This window comes from Passer montanus, unplaced genomic scaffold, assembly GCF_014805655.1.
Source record: "Passer montanus isolate IOZ18808 unplaced genomic scaffold, ASM1480565v1 scaffold136, whole genome shotgun sequence".
Classification (NCBI taxonomy): Eukaryota; Metazoa; Chordata; class Aves; order Passeriformes; family Passeridae; genus Passer; species Passer montanus.
The window spans coordinates 329942-357098 of NW_024360497.1; the positions used below are offsets into that span (position 1 = coordinate 329942).

At 42.5% G+C, this 27157-nt stretch overlaps 1 protein-coding gene across 5 annotated transcripts in view; it reads left to right on the plus strand.

Moving 5' to 3' along the window:
* Positions 1-26329, plus strand: part of RALGAPB (Ral GTPase activating protein non-catalytic subunit beta) — a 63060-nt gene extending 36731 nt beyond the window's left edge. For 4 of the 5 annotated variants that reach the window (XM_039699506.1, XM_039699507.1, XM_039699509.1 and 1 more), the window contains 14 exons: positions 950-1132; positions 3844-3995; positions 5610-5797; positions 7954-8060; positions 9628-9780; positions 10388-10597; positions 11560-11718; positions 13519-13684; positions 15844-15966; positions 16674-16810; positions 17572-17680; positions 20080-20158; positions 20568-20716; positions 22318-26329. In XM_039699506.1, the coding sequence (XP_039555440.1) occupies positions 950-1132; positions 3844-3995; positions 5610-5797; positions 7954-8060; positions 9628-9780; positions 10388-10597; positions 11560-11718; positions 13519-13684; positions 15844-15966; positions 16674-16810; positions 17572-17680; positions 20080-20158; positions 20568-20716; positions 22318-22511 (2109 nt within the window). In that variant the 3' untranslated portion in view covers positions 22512-26329. The other variant, XM_039699511.1, reaches the window with a different exon arrangement.
* Positions 26330-27157: the final 828 nt, after the last annotated feature.

Sequence of the window (27157 nt, forward strand, 5' to 3'; positions counted from 1 at the left end):
GGCTATCAGTGGGACTTAGAGAAGTCAAAAATCTTGTTTCCTGCAGGAGTGCTGGTTTACAAACCTGCCTTGCATAAACTCATCTTGAGGGGACTCTGCTGTAGATCAAGAGCTTCTGAAGGATGTTCTAGCTCAATCCTGGGGCTCTGAATTGTCTCTCCCATTTGTGGAGTACAGCTGCCAGGCTTCAGTGCTGGCACCAGCAAGTCCATCCACCTTCCTGCTTAGATAAGCATGGTCAGGTGCTACAGAGTAGAAAAATACATCTGTTCCTATGCTGAGTCACAAGCCATGAATAAGAGAGAAAGTTCTTTAGCCTTACAGTGCAGGTCCTCATGGCTCATTGTGCTGTTTCCTGACCTTCTCATCTGGAGCTTTGCTCTCTGCAGCTCTGAGCTGGGAAAAAACCAGAGAGAGGTCTTTGCAGTGAGTTGTGGGAAAGAGGTTATGGGGTTTTTATCAGTCTGCTTGTCCTGGGTTGGCTTTTTTTGTTCCTTTTACCAGTGGTGAAAGTTATTGTGCTGAGAATATGTCTAGGGGGAAGTTAGCAGAATGAAGCCCTATGGAAGCGAGAGTTAGCAGTGAGTGGGTTCTTGGAGATACAGAATTAGTTGCTAGAGCTGAAGAAGAGGCATTTGTGGGGAAAAAAGTTTTAATACTGCAAATTCAGCTTACATTTGGTTTCTTACCAAGCCACACTGGTACCATGCCTGCCCTTTGAAACCAAGCTATGCAATGTGGTCACACCTGAGTGCAGCATTTCCTTACTTTTAGTTTCAATATCCATCACTGTTAAATAATTTTACTGCAATTTTAAACTGTAATCAGAAAAGAGCTCAACTGTTTATTGCTGTTTCTTTAAACTGCATTTAGAAATGTTTTCAAAAACTGTTTTTCTCTCCAAGATACTTGTGGAGGCATTCTCACGCTGTCGCCCTTGTTGACGCAGGTGAAGGTGGTGGTGGATCCTGCGGATCGGAAGCGCGCCATCAGCTCCGTGTGCAGCTACATCGTCTACCAGTGCAGCCGCCCGGCCCCGCTGCACTCCCGGGACCTGCACTCCATGATCGTGGCAGCTTTCCAGTGCCTCTGTGTCTGGCTCACGGAGCACCCTGACATGCTGGATGAGAAGGTCAGAGTCTCCCGTGGATAGAGTTTTGAGTGCTGCATCTGAAATGCCTTTTGTGCCTAACCTGTCTGTTCTCAATACTTTAAAATAGTGGGGTTTGCTTAGCTTTCTTAAGAATTTAAAAACTAGTTTCTGTGCAAAATACTTCTGAATTTTAGTTCATGATCATTATTTGCTACAGTTTTTGGATTTAAAATTACCTGTTGTCATGGTTTGAGGCTGGAACAATGCCAGTGTCCCCATGAAAATACACTTTCCCTAGTGGCTTCTGTGAGATGTGATCAGGAGCAGAGCAAAGCAGGCTCCAACTTAGGAATAAAGGAAACAAACTTTATTAACTACAATATCTAAAAAGGAACAGACACAAAACTAAGAATGAAAACCCTCCAAATACATTCCTCCTCCTCCGCCCTTTTCCTCCACAGCATGAAATAACACCACAGATTTCCATCACCACTGTCACCATCTCTCAGATAATCAACTTTTGAGTCCATCATCACCCCTCAAATAATCAACTCTCAAGTCCATCAGGGAGAGAGGAGTCTCCCCTTGCACCATAGGCTTCCCCTGGAAACACAATTGAAACCTCCTGTGTTTCCGTGTCACTCGTGGCACCGCCCGGAGAACATTTGCCCTCGTGACTTTTTCTTTCTATGTCCAGTGCTCTCACCACTGCACATGGACCAGAAATGCCTTTAGGATTCCCCTTTTAAGGATGCCCCGCCCAGTTCCAACAAAAGCAGCAGTCTCTCAACTTCAGCAAACCAAGTGCCAGTATTCAAATCCAAGCACTGATAGGTTTGACCACAACCTCCCAAAAGAATCACTTCCTTTTTAACCTACAACACCTGTATAGTTATAGGAATGTCTCAGTCTTTCTTCTTGCTTTGTGGAACTGGAAAAAGAGAGAAGAACAGAAACTTGGATAAAACCAAAAGAGAAATATAGAAATTAATGGGATATCCCATTAATTAGTAGCCATTAATAGTAGCCAAATCCCGTTAATTAAGTAGCCATGACTCTCCTCATTTCTCAGCTCTTGCCTAACTAAAGCATTTTCTAGGCTTAACAGAATTCCTTTGATGCTAATATTTTGATAATAAGAGTTTGATTCGCCAATTTTCTAGAAACTGAAGCATAGCTCAGTATAAGGTGGAATTTACTTGGGAAGCTTGAGAAGCGCAGGAAATAAGACATGTTTTCAATTGCCTTCTGCCCCGCTGTTTAATAAAAAATGAAAAAATTTGAATGCACATTTTCATTGTTAGTCTCAGAGCAAACTTTGATCTTTCTGTGTTTTTATAGATAATAGATATATTATGTCATTTTGTTATCTTTTTAGAGCATTACATATCTTTATATTTTATATTTTGTTTATTCTGTAACATAAAGAAATATACATATTTTTTAAAAATAAGAAGATTGAAAACCCACAAGCAGAACTTCATTTAAAGATGCTTTCTGCAAATGCTTTGGAGTACTGACTAGCATGGCAGTAGGTCACTGTGATAGGATAGGTTCACTGGATGTGACACAGGTTGTGTTTAGCCAGTTGCATAATGCTTTATTCCATTTTATTATGGTCTTTTTTTATTTCAATTACCACTATAGAGAGATAGTGTTACGTACTGTGTGCATTATGTCCTGGACACTGAGTAGCTCATTCCTGATAGTCAGATGAGAACCTTTCCCTACGTTTGCAAGTATTAAAAATGCAGCTTTCCAGGTGCCTCATCTGACATTTGCTTTAAATTTCACATGCTGTATTGGTACTCTGTAAACTCCTGCTGCAATTCTTTGTGGCCAGTCTTTTCAGCTCAATGCTCATTAATTTTACTCTGTTAGAGAACTTTGATTTTTCTCTTCACCTTTTATTCTATATCAACAATGATTATAAGGAAGGACAAAGGCCAAGATACAGAACCCTGTCTGGTTTCTGGTGGTACAACCTGACCAATTGTGTTCAGTTTTAATCACTTATTTATGCAGGAGAAGTATTTCTTTATTATTTTGTAGCTCAGGCCATGAGATCTGAACCTTTGCTGTAGCAATCTGAATATTTTCAGTGGGTGATTTTGTTCTGCACAGCACTGGTGTGTCATATCTGTAGTTCTACTGAGTGTTTGCCTCTCCTGTAATAGATTTGTTGAAGCTTTTACAATGTACTTTTAGAATGTTCTTATTTTTCTCTTGGTGAATTAGATACCATGATGTATTTTACTAATGAAATACTGATGTATTTTATTAATGATGTTGGCAGTTGAAAAATTTGGAAAAGGATTTCTTGCAGCTTTCCAGATGAGTTTGTTCTAAATGTGCTTATAACTTAAAACTTCTGCAGAGAGTCCTAGAAATACATTTATTATCTCTTAAAGTATGTTTACATTTTTCTGTTGCATTCATAATAGTCCCCTTGGCAATTTGGTATACATGTAATGAAATACATTGTGTGTATTTATCCATTCAGAGAACTTTTTACCATTTTTACCATTACCATAGAATATAAATAGATAATATAAGTACACATCTGTAAACAGAAAAACTACCAGTTCTGTAGCAAACGTGATCTCATTTTAACAGTGTAGGAGTAATCTTCTGCCTTTAAAAAGCTCATATTACAAGCAGTGGTTTTTTTTACTTAATGATATATCACTGTTTTCCTGAAGTTTTGGATATGTTTATCCAAGTGCTTCACGGTGGTTCTTGTGTTTTAGGATTGTTTAAAAGAGGTACTGGAGATTGTGGAGCTGGGCATTTCAGGGAGTAAATCCAAAAACAGCGAACAGGAGGTCAAGTACAAAGGAGATAAGGAGCCAAACCCTGCATCCATGCGAGTGAAGGATGCTGCTGAAGCTACACTGACATGGTATGTAATTTGTCAGAGCATCTTCAGTGTTTAGTATTGCCTTGTCTGAGTGTGTTCAATAGGGAGTTCGCAGCTGGTGGTCCCTGATGTAACAAGAGCGTTTAAGAAGTTAGGCAGAAGTTCCCTATCTTTGCCCTTTGGGCAGGGCTGTGCACTGCCTTAGATCTGTCCCCTCCCCTTGCAGGTGTTAACAGAAAACATCCCTCTGATCACTGTTTACCCCTCCTTCTTCCTCTCTTCCCTGTACAGCATAACCCAGACCTTCCTCCATCTGTGGTGTTCTGTTCCTGGCCAGGCCTCTCTGCAGACAGCAATTCCTTCTCTTTCACTCTACTCCAGAGCTCTTGTCTTCCCATTTCCTCTTCTCAGCCTGACAACATATGCTGTCCCCACTCTGGTTAGAAAACTGGTAGACACTGTGACAGCAGGGAATGGCACATGCAGCACATGTATGCTGCAGCAGGATCGGATGGCTTCCTGCCCACAGCATTGGGCTTGATTAATGTATTTGAGAGGTTCTGCTGGAAATGCAGTAACAGATAATGTGTGGGTTGGGGAAGGGAAGCACAGAGGAAAATTGGGATTTGCTCCAGAGAAGTTGGAAAGCACTGTGTTATGGGCTGAACAGCATAGTGGCAGACAGGACAGATTGAGGATGGGGAGGATAAATATGTTCTGCAAAAGGCAATAGCTGGTTTCTTTTTTGCTCTGCTTCAGAACCAACTGTTATAAACATTACTGTTAGTAAAAAACAACTGTGTGATTTCCAAGAAAAAGCAACTACTTATTGGAGCTTGTGGACAAATCCATATTGTTGCCTGAGAGCGTTTATTTTAATTTAGAAAGGTGAAACTCTTTTCACAGTAAAGTGGAAAAGTGTGTGGGGAGGGCAATCAATAGACTTACTTTTGCTCTGGGTGTTGGTGTTAAGGGTGGTAAAGTCCTGACTTAAATCATGCTAACTTCAGTCCTACACTGGACAACTCAATTTCTAATAGTGTTAGTGAGACCCCGAACAACTTCAAATTATTTAAAACAATGCTTCTAGGAGCTTCCTAAGGCTGTGGCTCCAAGGAGGCGGACACTGTTGGACCCCACCTGGAGGCTTTCTTCCAGGGAAGATTACTATCTGTGATAGTTGTGCTTGTGTGATCCTGGACTTTTTAGGGTGCCAACCCCTTAAAGGGTTTTAAGTTACTGTAATCTGTACTTGAAGAAAGCAAAGGTAATTTTAACTAGTGCACCGCCATGTCTGTCCTGCTTGTTGATATGAAAGGGCTAAAGTATGGATGGTTGAGAAATAATGTTTTAAAAATGAACATAAATCTATGGAAGGGTACAGATTTTCATGCTTTAAAGAATGTCTTAATAGCTTTATAACTCAGGCTATAAAGAAGCTCATTCTATAGGCAGAGTACCTTTCTTTGTAGGTATTCATGCATGTTTTTCTGAAGGTGCTGGTTGCTTAAAGCAACCTGATGGGTGAAGGCAAATGTGTCTTGATAATGTAACTGCTAGGCCAAGATACAGATGAAGAATGTGAGTGAAAGTTTGTGCTTGGGTGGAACAGTTCACTTAATCTGACATAACTCTCAACTTTTTTCTCACTTGCAGTATTATGCAGTTACTTGGAGCATTTCCTTCTCCCAGTGGTCCTGCTTCTCCTTGCAGCTTGGTGAATGAAACCACATTAATTAAATATTCCCGTCTCCCTACCATAAACAAGCACAGCTTCCGTTACTTTGTTTTGGATAACAGCGTCATCCTGGCCATGTTGGAGCAGCCTCTAGGGAATGAACAGAGTAAGTTCAGATTTCCCATTTCCTTCTTTCTCAGGCTAAAACTTTCTATACAGAGCTGTGAAACAAAGGTACTTCATCAAGTGTCTCTCTCACGTTTCAGGTTGTGGGTGGGCACACAGAGCACACCCACAGTGTTGCTCTGGGATGAAGTGCTGGGAATAACTTCAATGCCAGTGATAATCAAACGTGCACAAGCCTACCCAAATTGTTCATGCAGTTGTCCAAGTATTTCAACCAGTTAGACCATATTCTTGCTGCTGACTGCCATTGAAATAATGGGTGATGGACAAAAGCAATAGCATTACGCTTTTGAATTGAAACATCCTTGTTCGTACAAAAATAAAAATCTTAGGCGTATAGGAAACCTGATAGAGATAAGTGCTTAACATATGGTTAGTAGGTCTCCTTTATGCTTGCACCATTACTGCTGCTTGCTTTAGGCCTCCTATTACTGCATATTTCTGTGGGTGCTTTCAACTCAGGTGGTTTTAGTTGCTTAGATGCTGTTAAAACTTTCCCATGTCTGATCCCGTTCTATCAATGACACCTCCTGTAAAGGAGATTTGTCACAGGGTGTTGCCTTTCACAGCTGAGTCTAACTAATTTCAGCCTCATAAACTTTGATCTTCAGGAACTTCTATTACAAAAATCTGGTATTAAATGATGCTTTGAACAGAATAACTGATTTCCCTTAAGTCTTCACGTGTCATGGTGTTATCTAATAGAACAGATGAAAATTTTAACGTGTTACCTCAGTTAAAGACTAACTTATGTTAGAGCTGATGTACTCTCCCAAATACATTTTCCTCATCTGTAGATAAGATGGAGCCTAAAAACTAATATTGAAAGCAGATATTGCACAGAACTGCATGAACTAGTGCCGAGAAGTTGAGTTGTTGTCCCGAGTGCTCTGACCATGTTGAGAATCGCTGAATAGATCTTGCAGGAAGTGACAATGCTGGGAGCCATTGCCATGTGTCCACTCCCGGTCTGTGTTGGAGCAAGTGTGTTCCTGACTGGAGTGGATTAGAGAATGCTAAGCACTTCTCATTCTCACTCTGCCTTTGCTAAATGTGTTACTGTGGAATCCTGCAAAGCTGTTGGAATCAAAAGTTAGATTATCTTTTCTTGCTGCATATAACTTGCTTACAAATCCCCTTTGAATTACAAGATTAATTGCAATAATGCACAAGTACATCAGGCCATTTCTGAGGCAGATCATGGGAGTGACTGAGGAGCTGGTTTGGGTGTTCTGTGTGTGTGCTTATGTACAGGGTGTGCATAGGCTGTGCTGCACCCTGAACTTCCCAGGGAATACTGGGGAAGGAATAGAGTTCTGCTAATTACCTGATGGTGCCAGTGTGTGGTTATGTGCACAAAAGATAAATGCAAATACCTTTAAGAAAAAAAACTTATGATGAAGTATGATGATCTCATCTAAGGTGACTAATATTGGTAGCCTTTTAAATCTTGAAGGGAGACTGAAATCTCTGCAATGTTAAAACCATCATTATGCCAGTAGAAAGGCACCTCAGGACTCTGTAGTCTGACCTCCTGCTGTAGACAAGGCCAGCACTGGATTTGGACCAGGATAACACAATCTAGTGTTGCCCAAGTGGGTCTTGCAAACTTGAGAGGACAACTTCTCTGTATCCCTATTCCTTGTGGGGAAAAATTTTCCATGATGTGGAATCAGAATGTTCTGAGTCTTTGCTTGACCGGTATCTTTTGTCCTTCCACTGTTCTTACTGCTGCTATTTGTGAGGAACTTTTGCGGAAGGTCATGGAAGCATCATGGAAATGGTGTCTCCATATTGTCATTGTCTCCCCTAAACAGGCAGTGACTAGAAAATCTTCTTTTATTTCCCTGGAAGTCTTTGGAGAAATTGTGATCTGCATGAATTTGGACAAAAAGTTGCTTTTTATGATGAAACTGAGCTGGCAAGTATTGAACTTACATAGTAGACTAGCACTAGCTGCTGCAGAGAGATTTTCTTGATTCTCACCAGGAGTTTTCTTCAGGGTCAGGGAAGAGTTAACCATGAAAGAAAAATCCCCACTGTCATGCCTGCATTTTCTTCTTGTTGAATGATTACAAAGTGAACTGTTTGCAGTATATGATGATGTCTTATTCTCTTTACCCATGTGCTTTGCAGATGACTCTTTCCCCTCTGTCACGGTTTTGATCCGTGGGACATCTGGAAGATTTGCGTGGGCCCAGCAACTCTGTCTTTTACCAAGAGGAGCTAAAGCGAATCAAAAGGTCTCTATCAAAGCCCGTAAAGAAATCTATAACTTAGAGATGTTCAGCAGAAATTCCACTAATATGAGACTGCCCCCCAAAGCTGGTTAAGGCTGAGCCACGGGGCCTTTAGCTGTAGGTAATGTGCCACATCTCTGGTGACTCTTTACCACTTGTGATTAACTACAGGCTGTGAAAGTGCTGTTGCTTTCTCATCTTGCAGACTTGCTTGAGGGAGGGAGAGTTCTCTTTTTTCTTTTCTTTTTTTTTTTTTTTTCAGATAGCATCTTCTGAAGTGATGGGATAAGGTACAGTGTATTTAGTGTGTAGGCAGGGCTGGTTTCCAGGTGTCAGACAAAGCCCTTGCAGCAGAGAGGCAGAGAGAGTGAAGTCTGGAGGTGTAGAATGTGGCGCTGCAGAGACAACAGGTCTTCAAGCTACAAAACCTGATGTTGCAAAGATGGCTGTAAACCTGCTGTGAAAAAAATTATCTAGAGGAACTCTGGAACAGCTGTGGAGAGGAATGGTGGAGGAGAAATACCTCAGTCTTATTTTACAGTGAAATTTCTTACTGCAGTTGTCTAATGGAGCACATACTCTTGTCATGAAAGTTTCTCTCTGTGAATTTCTCCAAATCTTTAAAGTCTTCTCATGACCTCAGTAAAAGAAAGGCACTAAGCTGACTTGAGGGCTTGTCAGTCTTAGCTAGTATGTTCACATTTAGATGAATACAATCTCTATAAAGCAGCTTTTGGGAAGACCATCCAGGATGTGTTTGGAGCTCTGCTATCTCTGGAGCTGAACTAAATAATCTCAGTCCAGGTGTGCTTCCTCTTTCACTAAAGGACAAGCCATGATCTGACTGCTGACCTCCTCACCAGTTTTAAGGGAACTTTTCCAACTTGAAGGCATTCTATAACATAATTGTTAATGGTCTTGCTCTTTGGAAATGTAATCAGTAGTAAACTTAGGAAACAACCCTGAAGATGCCATAAAGGTCTTGCTTGCTTGGAGCTGATGCACCTCTAAACCTGCACCTAGATAATTTGTTGCTTTCTTTGGTAACTTGAAGTTTGGAATTACAAAATGACAGTATAGAGCATGATGTTGTAGTAATGTCAAAATTGCACCATGATCCATGCTGCAAGCCCTTTGGCTATTCTGGCAGTGCATCACAGCGTTGCTGCTGTCTTTGAGGTCTTAGCTTGTTGGGATCATGACAGTCAGGAGTCAGGAGGGTTGAAATGGAGCTTTTCAAATACTTGCCAGCTTTCTCTGAATACAGTTAGAATGGGTTGAAAATAAGATGTTGCTATGTAAGCTTGCCTTTTTTTGGGGGGTTTGCAACTGTTTACAGGCTAGATGCTTAGCAGAGTTCATAGATTTCAAAATGGACAGTTGTCTTTTTAAAATTTACAGTCACCTTTTCAATACAAGTCTATTAGTTTAAAGTATTTAATGTTTTTTAATAATGCTGCTCACTAATAGATGATTGTCGTTTTGGTGGGGAGGGAAAATGTTTTTCATCTGTTATAATGTTGTCTAGTGATGCAATACCTTGAATGTAAAAACAACCTTTTTTTGTCAGACATTTGTACCAGAACCTCGACCAGCTCCTAAAAATGATGTTGGGTTGAAACACAGTGTGAAACAACGCCCTTTTCCTGAAGAAGTGGACAAGATTCCATTTGTTAAAGCTGACTTGAGCATTCCAGATTTACATGAAATCGTGAATCAGGAAGTAAGTAACTGTCTCTGACTTGATTTTGTTCTTGGGGTTTTGGTCTGTTCATGAGTCGTGCACTTAGGTCTTAGTGTAAATTGTTTTACTCTTTGGCTTATCCGATTTCATATTAATGGAATAATAACCTCTGTAAATTAATTCAATCTATGCACTTCTCCAGGAAGATGCCAGTGCTTTGGTTGTGTTATTTGGGAGACACTGCTCAACATGTTTTATTACTGATCCTGGTACTGTAGGAAACAATGACTTGCACTTGTTGCTTCTTCTGGGAAAATGGAAGGGTCTTTTTGAGACCTTTCTGAGGGAAGAAGAGAGTGCATGTCTCATATTTTAAAGTTGCACAGGATCTAATTTGTTTTAGTTTATGTCCTCTTAAATAGGAGAAGCCATAGCTGATACTGGATATTCACAGAGCTCTCCTATGCCAAAGGGGTGTTTAGGTGCTTACTTTGGAGTATTGCAAGGTCTTTTTGAAAGTGTTTTAGTAACCATTCTGATGGTGGACTGCAGCTGCTGCTGTAGAGCTTTCCTAAGTGATGGAATTGTTTTCTTAGAGGATCTTTGTGCTTTTGGTGATATCAGCAATTCATGCAATGTTTTCCAGCTCGAAGAGCGCCATGAGAAGCTGAGGAATGGCATGGCTCAGCAGATTGTCTTTGAGACTTCCATAGATCAGAGAAGTGAAGAGGAGTGGCGGAAGAAGAGCTTTCCTGATCCCATCACGGAGTGTAAGCCCCCGCCACCAGCACAGGAGTTCCAGACAGCACGTCTGTTCCTGTCTCACTTCGGGTTCCTCTCCTTAGAGGCATTGAAGGTGATCTGATACCTCTTGGTGTTGTGCAGTTCCTCCAGTTCCCATGTGATCTGGCTTGACAAAAGGGAGAAGGAAGTTTTGTTAGTGGAAGATCATCTATGTACTTTCAACTACTGTTCAGCTGCAGTCTAATCAAATCAAGTGATAGATTGCAGTATTCCAGGATTCAGAGCAAGGTTGTGAAAGGCTGGGCCTCAAGTTGAAAATGCTCTGAATAGGTGTCTGTATCTTTGTTTTTAGTCGGGGCATAAGCCATCACACTCAAATGTTCACACTTAAAATCATTCCACAGCTTGAGTTGGTTTTAGGGTAGTACTTGAAGACTCTCTGAAATATAACTGCCATAGAAGTTTTGCTTCAGAGGTGGATGTGCTGAGGTAGTTTAAACATATATAAAACACTTGGTACATAGTAGATTTAGAGGTTTCTTTTTAAAATTAAAATAAGTATTTTTAGAGGTGATCCATATTCTTAATTTGAAATTCTGCCTCTTACCAATGGATTCTCCTTTGTATTTGTTGCTTTTCCTTCCAAAAAGCCGTCAGGAAAAGTAGACTGTAGAGTGTTTGCAAAAATGATGTCTGAATGTGCTCAGTATATTGCATATCACTGGTATTTAAGTTAATCGAAACTGCACATGCAACTGTGTGCATAGCTGTAATATTCTTAAAGCATCTGCTGTTTTTGTTGTGTGCTCTTCTTGAGGAAAATATTATGTCTCACTGGCAAAGTACCACTTGTATTTAATGAGAGTGGAATGCAACAAATTGTCAACCTGTTATGTTTGCTGTTGCTCATTTACAGTGACAAGATTATATTGCATCAGAAAACCCTGTATAATTTTGCTCTTAGAGAAGGGAAACTGTTTTTTTTATATTTTAATGGATTGCCGTTGAAGCCATAAAGACCTTTCAGTTAAGAAAGATGGGTTTTTAAGCTGTTGAACTCTGTCTATTGGGCAGGAACCTACTAACAGTCGTCTACCTCCTCACCTGATTGCACTTGACTCTGCTCTTCCTGGGTTTTTTGATGACCTTGGCTACTTGGATTTGTTACCTTGTCGTCCTTTTGATACTGTTTTCATTTTCTACATGAAGGCAGGCCAGAAAACTAGCCAGGAGGTAAGTGGAAGTGTAGAATGCCAACTAGACTATATTGTCTTGTTTCTGGTAATTTCCAAGTGGGTAGAGCATCAGTGCTGGTGATTAGAGTGGAGTGTCAGAACTAGTGCGAGCTGCAAGTCAGTGCATACTCCCTTCATCTGTAGGTTGAAGTACGTTGCTCACCCTTAGGATTATTGTAACAAATTAATGTATTTTAAAATATATATAAGATATATAATATTAATAGTATTTTTATTATCTGTTCTATCCTTATTGTCCTTATTTGTAGAGTTCAAAGATTCAGATCAGAAAAGCATTTCAGCTTTGTTGGCTCAGCTTGCAGGGAAGGTTGCAGTTTGTTCCAGCAGTGAGCAATGTCAAGGTAGTTTGGTTTCATTCTAATGTTAAACACATGTTAAAGGAATGAAAAACTTTCTGCAAGTAAGGAAGTATTATTGCATTGTAAGTCTTTACACCAGAATATTTAGGTTCAAAGGCGATTAGGTTAATCAGGTTAATTTGTGCAAATCTAAGTTGTGACTTCTTTGTGACCTAGAAACATGCTAAGAGGATTAATGGGCTCATTAGGAAAGGATGTTTCTCTAGTACCTTCTCATTCCATTCATAACTCTTGTAGTAAAGAGTAGAAGCGTGGCTTCCATAATAAATCGTTGTGCCAACTCCTTGTGTCACTGAATGCACAGTTGGCAGAACACTGCAGCACCTTCTACTTGGGTGTGAGACACAGTCCTTGAAACCAGGATCATCTGTCTGTGAGCATTCAAATTGTCATTCAGAGTAGCCAGTGCAGAATCTTTTCATCTGCAAAGTCACCTATGAAACAAGATATGCTGGGTCTGCCTTTGAGCTGGGACGTGCACTTGCTGAACTAGAATGTTTATATGCTCTTATTGAGCTCATATATCTTCCAGCCCACACTTACCCTAACTTTTTCTGAAGCACAACTATGGTTTCAATGTGCTCAGTAATGAGGATTAATAATATTTCAATGCAGTGTCTCTAGTCACTGCTGAACACTGTATGAGGCATGAGGATGGAGTGTCAGGACTATGTGGCTACACAAAGCCTCCAGCCTAGAAGCTTTCCTTCCAGCACCCATCCCTGCAATTTGTGTTTTCTTGAGGCCTGTGTCCCAGTATTCTGCCCTGCACAAGCCAAAATGATTGATGGCTCTGCCACAAAACAAATTCCTGCATGGCCCGGAAAGTATGAATGGATTGTTTGTTCCACCAACCCCAATGGTTCTGATATCCAAATCACACGTGTCCTTGTGTGCTGTTTGGTGAAGGGCTCAACTCTCACTTGGCCATAATGAGATAAAAATTGCCTTAACATGTGGAAATGTCCCAGATCTCTGTCAGAAGTAGAATTAAAGTTCAATGTGAACAGTACAGTGTGATGTTTGATTAAAGTGCGCACTCAGTGCTACTGAAAATTGGTTTGGAAAATCTGTTTCATACTTTAATATACTGTGACACCTGCCCTTTAAATCATTCTATGTCATGTACAGGTGAGTAGTGAGAAAAATTACTGTTTCCAGCCATTTAATTCACTGGTTTACAGGCTTTGAAAATACTGGCAGAAAGTCAAGTTGTTTGACTAGGAAAAGGCCAAGCCGGGTAGGGGGATGCTGAGGAGCAGGGAGTAATGTCCATGTAGAAAGTCTGGGGCTCCTGGCATGTTCTGTAGTTATATTTGGGCAAAACTGTGTTGGTGACAAAAATTTAATTAAAAAGCTGGGGAGGAAGAGACTTGTTTCCTGCTTCTGTACCAATATGGTGCTGATGGTGGTTTCAGATCCTGAAGAACATGGAGTCTTCCAGAATTGTTCAGCCTCACTTCCTGGAGTTCTTGCTGTCTCTTGGCTGGTCTGTTGATGTTGGGAAGCACCCTGGGTGGACTGGTCACGTCTCAACAAGCTGGTCAATCAACAGCTGCAGTGATGAAGAGGGACCTGAACAAGGTAAGACATGGTAAATGTCTTTTGTAGTAAATGAAAATGTTTAGGCTCCTTTAGAAGACTCCTTTTTGCTCCTGTGAACGTTTCTGAACACTGTGCTTTTGGTTGGTTGGTTGGTTTTGGTGTATTTTTTTCTTTTTTTTTTTGTGGGGTGTGTTTCTTGTTGTTGTTTGGGTTTTTTGTTGTTGCTTTTTGGTTTTGGAGATTTTGTTTGGTTTGTTTTTTTGACAAATTATGTTTGCTAGAAAGAAATCTGTAAATATTAAATGAAGCTTCAAGTCAGAGTGAGCAAAACTAATGTCCGTATGTTGTTGGGAGAAAGTAGCCTCAGCAAAAAAAAATACCTCTGGGCTATATTTTTAAAGATTTTAAAAGTCTTTAATATATTATTCCAAACCAGTATTCAGGTGCAATCTGTTGCAGATTGTTCTGTGTATTGGCAAACAGGCTTGAAATACAGTGTGATTTTTTTTTTTTTTTTTTTTAGTGTTCTCTAGCCAGATTAAAATGAAATATTGACTCAAGCTGCTGTTTATAGGTCCTGGAGGTGTTAGAACCTCCACATGGCTCTCTGTTTTGCTTCATTGACTCTGCTTTCTTCTACTAGAGCAACTCTTACCCTTAGCTTGTCATATACCACCCTCTCCCCATTCTGTCACCCAAAATGATCCTCAGGAATGTGAGCTGCTATCCCAGGATGGGAAACTGAGGGTTGGGTTAGCTTCTCCCTCGGACAACTTGATCAGATCCTCTGGGAATTGGTAGTGTCTGGGCTGGTTTCAGTGTCACTGCTCCAAGGCCCAGAGCTGTTCTGGGTGATCTCCAGAGCCACAGCCTCTGCTGGGCCACCCAAAGGCAGTGGTAAGGCTGGTGCAGCTTGTTCATCATCCTTGACCTGATGTTGGCATCAGGTGTGACACCATTGCAGCTGCAGGTGCTTGAGCAGCACTTGCTCTGCTGTCCATTCACTGTGTCTTAGGAGTGCCTGTCACCTGTATCTGCAGCCAGCTGGAGGCTTCTCCCTTAGGTTATGGAATAAAAGTACAAACCACAAAAGGCTGGAAGTGTTCAGGAGAGGTTAGAGTACAGAGGCATTGCTTTCTCTGAGCTAGTCAGGATGGATGGAGTCACCATCCCCGGAGGGATTTAAAAGCTGTGCAGTTTGGTGCACAGCAGTTTGGTGGTGAGTTTGGCAGTGCTGAGCTAACAATTGGACTCAATGATCTCCAACCTCAATGATTCTGTGAGTCTGAAATAGCTTCTGGTGAGTTGTCTTTAAAATAATTTCATGGGAATGTTTCTCTGCAGCACCCCCAAAATCAAAGAAATTCCTAAAGAAATGGGTTTGAGTTGTGGTGCTGCTCCTTGGGAGCCTGTGCACTGGAGATGTGGGAATCTTTTCCTGATGCTGAAGAATGGCTTGGAGTCTTCAACATGTCTCTGGCCACTGCTCTGTCAGTATGCTGAATTTCACTGCTCCAGTGGCTTTGCTGAGACAGCTATCCCAGGAACACTTCTGTAAACTGGATCAGAGAAACAATTCCTTTTAAAGCCTTGCTAGTCATTCTGGAGGTGACATGGGGAAGGAAAAGGGAGGAGACAAGTTCTTTCTCTGCTCTGATGGCCTGGTATTGGCCAGTTGTGGTGAGGGAATCAGTGGGTACTGAAAATTAGAACCTTTCTTGCATTGACTGGTGACAGATCTTTTTCTAACTCTGCTTGACAGAGAAAAGACTGAGGAGAGCCTGTAGAAACTGGCTTGGAATTCTAGAATAGTATCAGACTGAAGTGATAAATGTTAGAATCCTTTGGAAATTGAATGCATGATGTTGCTGGACTCAGTGATCTTCAGAAATAGATAGTAGATATATTCTTGTGGCAGATGTGCTTACTAGAGTACTAGGAAATAAAGAATCCAGTATATTGGAAATGTGTTCAAAATGAAGCCACTCTCAACCCAAAATGCCTTTTCCTTCAACATAGTAAAAATATTTATCTGAGAAAGGTTGTTAGCCATGAGATTTGACTCCTTTCATTCTGAAATGAGATTTGTATGATTTCTTCTCATTGATTGCACCTTGTATTTGAAGGTCATTTCTGATGCAGAGTATAAAGAAGTAGAGCTTCCTTCTGGCTAAACTTTCCTTTTCTGTCCATTTCAGATGATCTAATTATCTCAGAAGATGTTGGTGCAAGTATCTTCAATGGGCAGAAGAAGGTGCTGTATTATGCAGATGCCCTGACAGAAATCGCCTTTGTTGTCCCATCGCCAGTGGAATCCCTGAGTAAGATCTGTCTGTACATGCTCTATACAAAAATGAAACCAACAGTTTTTTTGTTTGAGAACTCTTCCAGAAGCAAAACCTAAATAAATTAAGTAGTGTGTTTAGCAAGATCCTTTTCAAAAGGTGTGGACGTTTAAATTACAGCATTGTAATTCTTAAATTCCTTCCAGATGTGACATCTGTTCTGTACCTTTCTCTGAACTTCAGTAGACGTCCAGGCATGCACAGCAGTTTTGTTGTTGCCAGGGTGCTTTAGGTTGGACATGTGGTTCACCATTAACTGGTGATGCCCATGTTTTTTTACCATTCTTGTCAGTGATGTGCTCCTGCAGCACACACAGGAGTGTTTGTACCACCACCAAGTAGAAAAGCAACAGCTTTCATGGCATCTTTGGCATGCTAAAAGTTGCCTGGAATAAAAGATGGTATAGCCATAGGAAGGAGGAGACTGTTCTATAGGAAATTGCTAGGATGTGTGTAAGTCCATAGGGAGTGCTTTATTGGCAGTCTGTTTCTGGAATAACTGGCAGTTATCGCCTAACTTGTCTTCCTGCTTATGAGAACTAAATTGACTTGGCCATACATTTGTACATGTCTAGTTTCAAAAGCCTTACATTTTTTAGTATCAAAATGTTATTTATGATGGCAGCTTAATTTTTTTGGTGGAAGAATAGACAAAACCCACCTTTTTTTCTTCTGTCTTACAGCTGATTCACTGGAAAGCAGTGTCTCTGACCAAGAAAGTGATTCCAACATGGATTTGCTGCCAGGAATATTGAAGCAGCAGCCTCTGACACTTGAACTCTTCCCCAATCATACAGACAATCTTAATCCCTCCCAGCGGGTAAGGCAAAACTTGCATTGAAAAATGGTGCTTTTTTTTCCTTTCAAGAAGCATGCTGGCAATGCTCAGGATTTTAGATAGTCTATTATTTGGCTTATGGGTATGTAGAGCTACTTGTTCCTTGTCATTAATCTTTGATATCTGCTTTGGTCCTGCTAGAATTTGCCTCTACAGTAGGAGACAGCAAGATTACATTACTTAAGTATAAACACTTAGACATGCTAAGTGGTAATAGTGTGCATCCTGAAATCTTGAAATGTGTGCAGGAAAAAGTATATGCAGCTTCAAATCCATGCTTGGAAATTGAGGATGGATAGACATGCATGCTTTTCTTACCTACCCACTTACAAACAGTGTCAGTTGTGTCTGAAGTACCAGAAGTTGCTTTTGTACACTAACAAAGCAGAAAACCATGAACTGTTGTGTCTGTAAGCGAAAGACTTACTACTGCTGATTACTTGTTTAGAATTCACTTCCAAATACATGTTTAGTTACTCATTTAAGGTCTTCAAGAGCATTAAGAAAAACTTGTAACTGATTCAAGGTTGATTACATATATGTTAGTTTATATTTAATACTTGTAGGTTGGTGACCCAGATTGCAGTGAGTAGTTCCAGCACAGCTGCCCCTGCTCAGTAGCTGGCAGAGGTTGTACCTGGCTGAGATATGAATGACTGAGGAGCAGCTGGGAAATACTTGTTGGCTGCATTATTGGATTCATGATGTTTGCAAATGCTACTCTTCCCTCATGTTCGAAACAGCTCAGTCCTACTTCTAGATCCAAGAGGATGCCTCAGGGTCGAACCATTCCACCAATGGGACCTGAAACCAAAGTGTATGTGGTCTGGGTGGAACGTTATGATGATATAGGTATGTACAACTTCTAACTGTTCACTAAATTAACAAGAGGGCAGGAGCCAGAGGAAAAACCCTGTTCCTTTATTTAATTTAAAAAAAAAACCCACACAAAACAAAAAACAAACTAGATCATGGAACCACAGGCTGGTTTGAATTGGAGGGGACCTTAAAGCTGATGTAGACCCAACCCCCTTCCATGTGCAGGGACACCTTCCACTATGCTAAACCAGGTTGCTCCAAGCCCCATCCAGCCTGAACCCTTCCAGGGAATGGGGCAGCCACAGCTTCTCTAGGCAACCTATGCCAGGGCCTCACCACCCTCATAATCAAAATATGTCCTTATTAATGTCTATAACAACACTAAGATTCTGAATCAGTTCTTCAGTATTTGAGTTGTGATCCATGAAGATGTACCTGAATTGGTGGCATATGGAGGTCTGAATTTTCCTATAGTGCTGGCAATACTTGTGAAATGCTGTCACGAACCTTCTTAAGCTCAGCACTCAAGGTTCTCCTGCTTTTGAGTTCTCCTTAGCTGTTGTCTCCTAGGAGGGGATCTGGTTTTCTTCCTTTAAAAAAATGGCTTCTGACACCTGCTTCTGTGCTGGAGGGATCATCATCCCCTTTGGTGTGATGGCACTTTTGGAAGTCCATATTCTCTTGTCAGGGGAGGCTCGTTTGTTCTGCACTCAGGGTGCCTGCTTCATGCTCCCTTTCTGCTGTGGTGCTCAGGCAAGCTCTGGCTGCTCATGCAACTTTGGTTCTTAGTTTGGTGTTTCCTCTCTGCTTCTGCTCTGGGAGAGACCCAGCTTTGCTTATCCTGTTACAGCCATGGCATGGCCGTGGTCAGCAGCATTGAGGTGTTCTTTGTCCCCAGGAGTTTCTTGTGTGCTGGTTCCAAGCCATGGCCTGGCCTCAGTGCTATGCAAGAGACTCTGTGCACTGGTCTAGCCCACCAATGTCTGCAGCACTGGCCAAGAACTGCTGCTTTATTCTGTCTTTGGTTTCTAATCCTGGTTGCCTGTCTGGCAGTAAGGGTGGACCTTAATTAAGGCCTTAGCTCCTTCCAGAGTAAAGGAACCATGGAAATGGGAGCAGCAATCAAGAGGAAGCTTCCTGTTAAGTGTAGATGTAAATTCTCAGGAAGGCCACCTTGTCCACAGTATGTCCCTCGGAGCCTTACTGAGATCAGGAGGCAGACAGCAAGTTCTGCATCATCATTTCCTTGTCCAGGCATTGGCTCAGAGCGTGTTCCAAGCTGGTGTCCCTGACCCACTTCCTTCTTGGGTGGCAGCTAGACCCCTTTCACTGCCAGGGCAACAGGCATGCTTCTGCTTGACTGTTTCTTTCAGCAGCCATAGGAATCTCCCAGAGTTCTGAGGCTGAAGCTGAAGAAATGAGTTTGTGAGCCTCAGTAAGCCTGACAGTTGCATGGAGGGGAGGGCAGCTCTTGGAAGTGACTCCCAGCCCAGAGGCTCTGCCATATGCTCCTTATGTTCTTGGCTTTTGCCTTATGCTTCTGGTACATCTGAGTCTGAACACTGAAAAGCTGTCACTTTGTAGTCAAGGTTATCACCCTGGTGCCAACTGCATGCCCTTCCTCTTGCTCCATCTTAGAGTGTGTCCATGGCTTGCTGTGATCTCCCTCTGCTTGCTCAGCTGTTGTGTGCCCTCAGCATCCCAGCTTTGATGGCCACATCTGGGTTTGGGCCTTAGAGTCTTCTGCTGGAAGCACTGTCCTGCTGCCTGAACTGTACTTTTGTGAATAATTCTCAACATCTCTTAACACCTGAAGAAGGTGTTGGGAAGTGCCAAATCCCCTTAAGGGACTCAAGTTCTTACTTTTTCCTCATTCACGTTCATTATCCAGTCTTTGTTAGCAGTTGCATGGCAGCAGAGTTGTAGGTTATGGTAGAGATCCACAGAGCCTGGATTTGAGGAAGGATATCATGTTTGTGGCATCAGGGCTCAAGGGAAACGTAGGTGTGAGTGGTTGGCATTGTTCAGTGCTCCTCACAGTATTCTGAAGGCTGATCACTTGTGGATGGGTGAGGATGCACTGAACAATAATTTGAAAGATCTTGTTTTGGTTGTGGTAGTTTTTTTTGTGGTTGAAGTAGTTCATCTCCTTTCTGCTTTCATGGTTCCTCTAGAGATTTTGACCTTTGGGTTGAGAGAATTTGAGGTTTGGCACCTCATCTGTTGAGTGCAGATGGTGAGGTGTGTGTACCCTCCATGAATGCTGAAACTGGAAGCCAAACAAAGATGCTAGCTGTGCAAGAACACTAGTGGTATAAATGCTTGATGACTGTGTGGTTTTGACTGATGATAAATAATTTTTCCTTGTACATAAAAAACCAAATCCCAAACTGTATTAGATAAACTTTATTTGGTGCATCCTGTTCTTACAGAAAACTTCCCCCTCCCTGATCTGGTATCTGAGACTAGCACTGGTGTGGAAACCACAGCCAATAGTAGCACTTCCCTGAGGTAAGGCCACTCTCATTTTCATTATTTTTATTGGTTTCTCAGTGGACTGGTTTTTGGTTGAAAAAGTGAAAGAGCTCTTCATATCACTGCAGATGAAACATAAATTAAAGAACAGAAAATGTGCAGTTTTATCCGAGTCTGTGATGAACCTCCCTCCTGATTGGCTCCCTTGTGAGGTGGTTAATGCTGCATACACACTGTACCCTGCCTGCAGGGCTCTCCAGTCCTGTGGGGACAGAGATCATAGGCATGGCACAACTGACAGAGCCCTTCTGAGGGTTCAGAACATGCCCCAGGATCCTGCTGCCTTAGCCATGAGGCATTTTAAAACTTTCCTTTAACACTTAAAGGGGTCATTAATTGAAACAGTGCTTTAAAACTGATTCAACAGCTGTGTTTTTCCCTTAAGATCTACCATTCCTGAGAAGGAAATTCCTGTGATCTTCATCCATCCTTTAAACACTGGCTTATTCAGGATAAAACTACAAGGAGCAACTGGGAAATTCAACATGGTTATCCCACTGGTGGATGGAATGATAGTCAGTAGGAGAGCTCTTGGTAAGCTAAAGCGTTTTAGGAATGTTCATGTTTTTGGTTTTTTTAATAATATATCTGCACAGTACATGATCTGGAATCTTTCTTTGGAAAATGTGTTAGGCATTGCTGAACAAATGAAAGCCATGCTTTTTGCAGCAGCAGTGGGAGCAGGAACAGCAGAGGGAGCAGGTGGGCAGCACTTGGCTGCCAGAATAGCAGAAGAGAGTGCTGGAACTAGGAACAGGGCCTGTTTAAATAGGAGAGATCCAAAATGTGACCTGGTGTTTAGCACAGAAAACCAAGGTGCACCAGAGGGTGCTATGGAATTTGTTACTTTGCTGATATGCTGGGTGTTCTTTCTGGTTTAGAAGGCAAGACAAGGATTAAAACCACAGCAACTGAGGATTTTCTTGGGTTCAATAAAAATACCATGCAGGCATGTGTTAACAGGTTCCATGTGTGCCCTCTGCCTTTTCCTTTGTTCCTGAATAGATTCATGGACCTGTCCTGGTATTGGTGCTGTTTAGCTTCAGTAACTGGAAGTCCCTCCCAGCGAGAGCAGTACACAGGACAGAGTAAAATGAAGTAATGAACATTAGGATACCTGTACATATCCATAAAGCTTCTGTTGGAGGTGACTTTCAGATTCTGGGGCTTCTATGCTTAATTCAGTGATTGGCAAATTGAAGCTAGACATGGGCCCTTAAATTAAATTTATGAATTCAGCTGATGACAGTGGCTTTTACTGAAAAACTGTCAGGTATGTTTTCCTAGAGTTGGGCTTGTTTTTCTACTGCATCAGGACTGTTAATATAGTGAAATTTTTCTCATCTTTAAGTTCAGCAGGTGTAGTTTGTGTGCAGTGAGGTCCTCTACATGTTTCTGTCTTTAAGGAGCTTGTGAAACAGCAAAGGGGGTAAGGGATACCTGCTTCCTTAGAAGTATAGAAATTTCCTTTCAGAATAAAGTAAGATCAAGTTAGCTGCTGGCTTTTGAGTGCTGCTACTTTGATTCCCTGCCTCCTTCTGCAGCTGCATCCAGCAGTGTGAGTTACAGAGGGTTGACAAAAGTGGCAAGGCAGTGAGGGGAAGAGAAACTTGTTTGCAGCCACAGCCCCATGAGGTCTTTCCTCATCTCCTTCCCAAGGGGACGGCTCTGCAATTCCTACTGGAAAAAGTACTGACATGTACTTTTTTCATTCTCAGAGCTCCCCTGCAATTACCTGGTATGATCTCAGGGCCCACCTAATGTCCAGATGTGCAGTGTAGCTGGGGCTGTGGTACTGTGACTCTTGTATTGGCTGCCCTGGGTTTGCCCTCTTGTCCCGAGGGTGCTTCTTCCAGGTAGCTGCTTGGCTCTGGCAAAGCTCCTTCTCCTCCAGTCAGTTTAGGTACCACTGAGTGAGCCCCTTTCTTCCTTCCTTACGGTGAAGGTCTTTACAAGCCTGGGGACCATGGCTGTCTGTTATCAACTGTTCATGGAGAAAAGTTCTTGACTTGGTGGTGCTGAGCATCTCCCCTGAGTTTAGATGCGACAGAACCCCAAATTGTCTTTGCCTGGGAAGCCAGAAGAGGGGTGTAGGACTGAATTTAAACTTGATTAAAATGTTGTTTCTTTTTCAGGTTTTCTAGTGAGACAGACAGTAATAAATATTTGTCGGAGAAAGAGGCTGGAAAGTGACTCATACAACCCCCCCCACGTCCGCCGAAAACAGAAAATAGCAGATATTGTCAATAAATACCGGAACAGGCAGCTGGAGCCAGAATTTTATACCTCACTTTTCCAGGAGGTTGGGCTCAAGAACTGCAACCCCTAGGTCATTATCCTTCCAGGACAATTAGATCAGAGGTTGGTGGCTATACTAATGAAAACAGTTAAATAACATCAACAAATTTTCTCAGCCCTCCGGAATTCAGGAAATCATGTTCTAGCACAAGTCAGCAGATACCATGTGGGAGGAATGAGAAATGAATCTGAAACATTGCAGTTGGGATATTGAATTGATTCACCTACCCTCAGAAGATTACTGAATTCTAGTCTTCCTGGATGCTAGCAAAATAATCTCTTCACCCAGTCATCCTTTCCAGACTAATTAGGAACTGTAGGTGTCTTGCTCTGAGGGGAAAACAATCAAAGTAAAGCCATCTCTGCATATGAGGATGGAAATAAGAATACAAACAAACCTGCCGTTAGATGCCTTGCTGCACTCATGGGTCCAAGGGCAAGAGAACAAGATCTTTCCTTGGAGGAGGAATCTGTTCCAGAGCATTAACTTTCCCTGTAAGAACTTCAAAGACACTTTGAGTCTCCCTTCAGTGCTCAACAGAAGATCCTTGGCTGGGTGTAACCCATCTGTGTACCAGGAGCCAGAGGAGGAAGGTTGCTTGGAAGAAGCAGGCCCTGAAAGCCAAAGCCCCTATGATGTATGTGGCCACTCCCAACAGGGCTCTGAGTCCATCTGCCTACGAGACAACCACCATCACCTGAAATTAAGTGACTTTCCAAAAAGGAGTTATTATTGGATAGAGCTTTTGATTATATAAAAACGAGGTTATGACTTTCAGGTCTGTTGCAAAATGTCACATTTAATTTCAGTAGCTTGATTTTTATTTAATTCTTTTTTTTAATGCAACTACTTAATTTATTTTCAAGTGTCTGTGTCACCTCCTCATCATTTCCATAAAAAGCATAAACATCACTTGCCTTCCATTGGATTGACATCTGAGATTTTGGGACTGCCTCCTCCTTGTTATTTATAGCATGAGCAGTTTTTGCAGCTTCTACTACACTTTTCAGAAGCTCCTGTTAAACAGGTTTAGTACTAAACATCTCAAAAAGAAAATTTTTCTTTTCCCCATTAATTCCAATGCCATGAAAGCCCCTTTGGAGTTATAATTCACATTGTTTTGGATCTCCTGTATGTTCTCACATTCGGCAGCAGTGCTTCCCTTCCACGTAGGTGAGGAGTTTTCATTTTCAGCCTGTGGTGTGTTCAGGACTCAAAGGACGTGCTGGGAAAAGATGTTCACAGCTGCAGTTGGGATCTCAGAGGTGTGGTGGGCGTGGGCAGCCCTGGGAGCACCTCTGGCTCCCAGCACATCCCTGCTGGTGTGGCTGCAGTGAATTGTGGCTGACACTCTGGGGAGCTGCAGCGTGACAGCAGCAGGATCCTGATGCTTCCAGCACCAGGTAATTGCAGAGGATGAGTGAGCAGGAGTTTGGGGAGCTCTTCGCGTTATTTTCAAAGTGGTTTTAATAAGCTGTGCTATGCATTGCAGTAATACTTGTCAGGCATTGAATTTTGATATTTCAGACCTACTTTTTGCAACAGTTCTGACCTCAAGCAGTCTTAATTGTTTCATTACAGCTTACCTGCCAAGGACAGACCTTGCTCCTGGCTTTCCGTGTGTTTTCTCACAAGAGTTTGTGGAAACACAGGCCCCTAAAAATACATGTGAAAGGACTTTGAGGTGGTCAGCCAAGGTGGTGTGTGCTTGTTGCAGGGAACAAGTGCACTGGCTTCTCAATTTAGGAGCTCTGGAATTTGATCCAGATGAATAAAAAGTGAAAAAATGAAACCACCCAAAGAAAACCCCTGTAGCAGGATGTGTGCTGGCTGGACCATACCTGTGTGCTGCTCAAGTGGCACGTGGCAGAAGGAGCTCCAGGGCAGTGTTTGGGTGCATTGGCCAAGCTGTGCAGGGGACTTGGACAGCCTCATTCCTCTGCCAGACTCTTGCCTGGAGCACTTTAATGCACGGATGCTAAATTGTGTATGTACCTGTTGGATCTAATTAATGGCCAAACACACTTGAGCCCACTGGTTTAAAAGGCATGAGCAATGCATGTGTAATCAATAAACACCCTGAGCAACCCCTGTGTCTGCACACTGATAGTGTAAAAGCAACCCCACCTACCATGGCTGAGTTACACAGTCCTGGCAGATGCAGCACAGCTGCCAGGTGCTGCTGCCAGGCAGTCAGGAGTAGTCACGGATGCAGATGGGCCTTGGGGCAAACCCTGGGTGGTTTCTGACAGGGATAGCCAAGTAGACTGCCTGAAGATTTACTTTCTTTAAAAAGACCTGTGCTTGGCTGAAGGGTTGTCTTGGGTCTATTTCCATGTTCACCTAAAGACACCCATGGGAGCAGTAGCAGCTGTGAGAGCCATATGACTTGGCAGGAGTCTGCAAAGAAGGGAACTTGGGCACATTGTGGCCACTTTCAGTGCCAGGGGATGGATGTATCATGTATCAGTTGAGTTGTAGAACCAGCTGGTGAGCAGGTTACAGGTGGTGTGACATGACTATATGTTGTGGGATTGGCTCTCTGGAAAGTTGAGCATTCAGGAGAGTCACAGTTCAGTATAAAAATGTTGTGATGCAAAACTGTGCTGCCAGCCCTCATGGTTTGGGTGCTGGTCACAGCAGTGGGCACCCTGGGCAGACTGTGCCAGTGCAGGGTGCCTGCAGGGACTGTCCCTCTTCCCCCAGGACATGTGGAAGTCTCGGGCTTCGTAACAAAATGCACCCCAACAGTCTGGGGCATTATATCCATCTCCTCTCAAAGTCTGACCAAACTTCAATGGCTTTAGCTAGTCCAGGGTACTGTCTTGAGAGCTTTTCCCCTGAGAGGTCAGAGCAAATGACGTTTATTTCCATTGTGACTTGCAAGAATTATCCAAGAATCCAGATTTTTTTTTTTTTTTAATCACAAACTACTGCATAAAATTTCTAACTTGATGCTTGAGTGACTTAGGTCAGCATCCCTGTCCATCAGAAGGGATGAGGGCTGACACCACCCCCACCCCCTGCCCTGCAAGTGTTCCACAGTAAATAACCTGGGGACTGTTTTCATCCAACCTTTCAGTTTGGGTTCATAATTCTGTTTAAACAGGAAGTTTGCGTGAGTGACCACTGTCACATTGTTAAACACGGTGTTGAAATTACATTTTAGTACCTGAATAGAGACTTCTAAAGAAAAGCCATTCTTTTAAAGGTACTTTTAGGAAGGCATTAGAACCTTAGAGCCAGCAGGAGAGGGGGAGGACAGTGCCTGTGGAAATTGGTGCATCTGTGTGTAGCCGTGTGCAAGGCTGGAAGGAGGAGCAGCCCTGGCTGCCCTGGGCTGTACCTGCTGGGTTCTCCATAGGTCATGGTGTTTCTTTTCACAAGGTTCTGTGTGCCCAGGAGGAGGAGAAAACTAAATTTCAGCCTCACAGACAAATTTGATGCATTTTCTTGATTGTGTAATTGAGTGATACCTTTGAAGGCAAACACAGCCCTTTTCCCCATGGATTTAGCAGGAGCAATTAGAAGTGAGAATGCCAGATATCATGTGCTTCAATCATAGACAATTTGTATGAATTCCTGTATGTTGCCAAGACATGAACGTTCTGTTCTTACTGTATTTTTCTGTAAATATTCCTGGCGCTAAGTTGTAAAGTAAAGGTAAAATGTAAATACGAAGATGTGAACTATGTTCCGTTGTCTCTAGTACTTTATCTCTTATTTGTTTAGGGAAGGCACACAAAGGCTTGTTTGTATTTATGCCAATTCTTTGTCCAGGAGAAACACATCAAATATTGAATGTAACACAATTAGTCCAATAAATTTTAAAGATTCTTATCTAGTAACTTTGCACTCGTCAATTTTTCGTATATTCCAAAACCTTGGTTGAAATTCTCCAATGAAGATGTTTCCTAGGACAACAGCAGACAGAGGTAGCAGAATTGCACACTCTCTGTACCGCAGTAGCTCTGGGAACAGTGAGGCTCATAGGTAAGAAAATCATGTTGCATCTCAATAGTCTGGGGCGTGCAAACATTCAAGACTGGCTTTTGAAGGGAGCCTGATGCTCTTGCAATGCCAGTGTTCTCCAGTCCCTCCATGTGCTGCTTCCCATCTGAGGTGTGGACACCCACCCAGGACAGGGAGAATGTGTGCTTCAGGTGCAGAGTCCTGTCAGGGGGAGGGCTCTGCTGTCTGGGCAGAGCGGGGAGAAGGGATTGGACTCCTCAGCTTTGGATTTGGGGAGGAGCTGTGCAGCAGTGTCCCACGAGGGTGATGCACCCAGCGAGCCCTGGGAACTGGGTGGGTTAGAGAGGGGGTTTGCCAGTGCCATCCAGCCAGATCCCCATGGACCATCTCTGAGCTCCTGAAGGAGGGGATGGGTTCCCAGCGTGGGTCAGGGCTGCTGGACTCACAAGTGTTGGTGCTGCAGTGCAGGGGCTGTTTCTCTGGCAGGGGCCCTGTGCTGTCCCTGGGATTTCACCTTTGCAGCAGCACTGGTGCTTTGCCCAAGCTGCCCAACCTGAGGACTGGAACAAAAGCACTGAAGTGGCTGGTCCAGAAACCTCAGGCTGGGATATATGAACATCTGTTTTCCTGCTGGCTTCAACTTCAGTAACTTCAGCTGCTACCACCCACCCAAGTTCCTCACCACAATATTTCAGGGAAGGTGT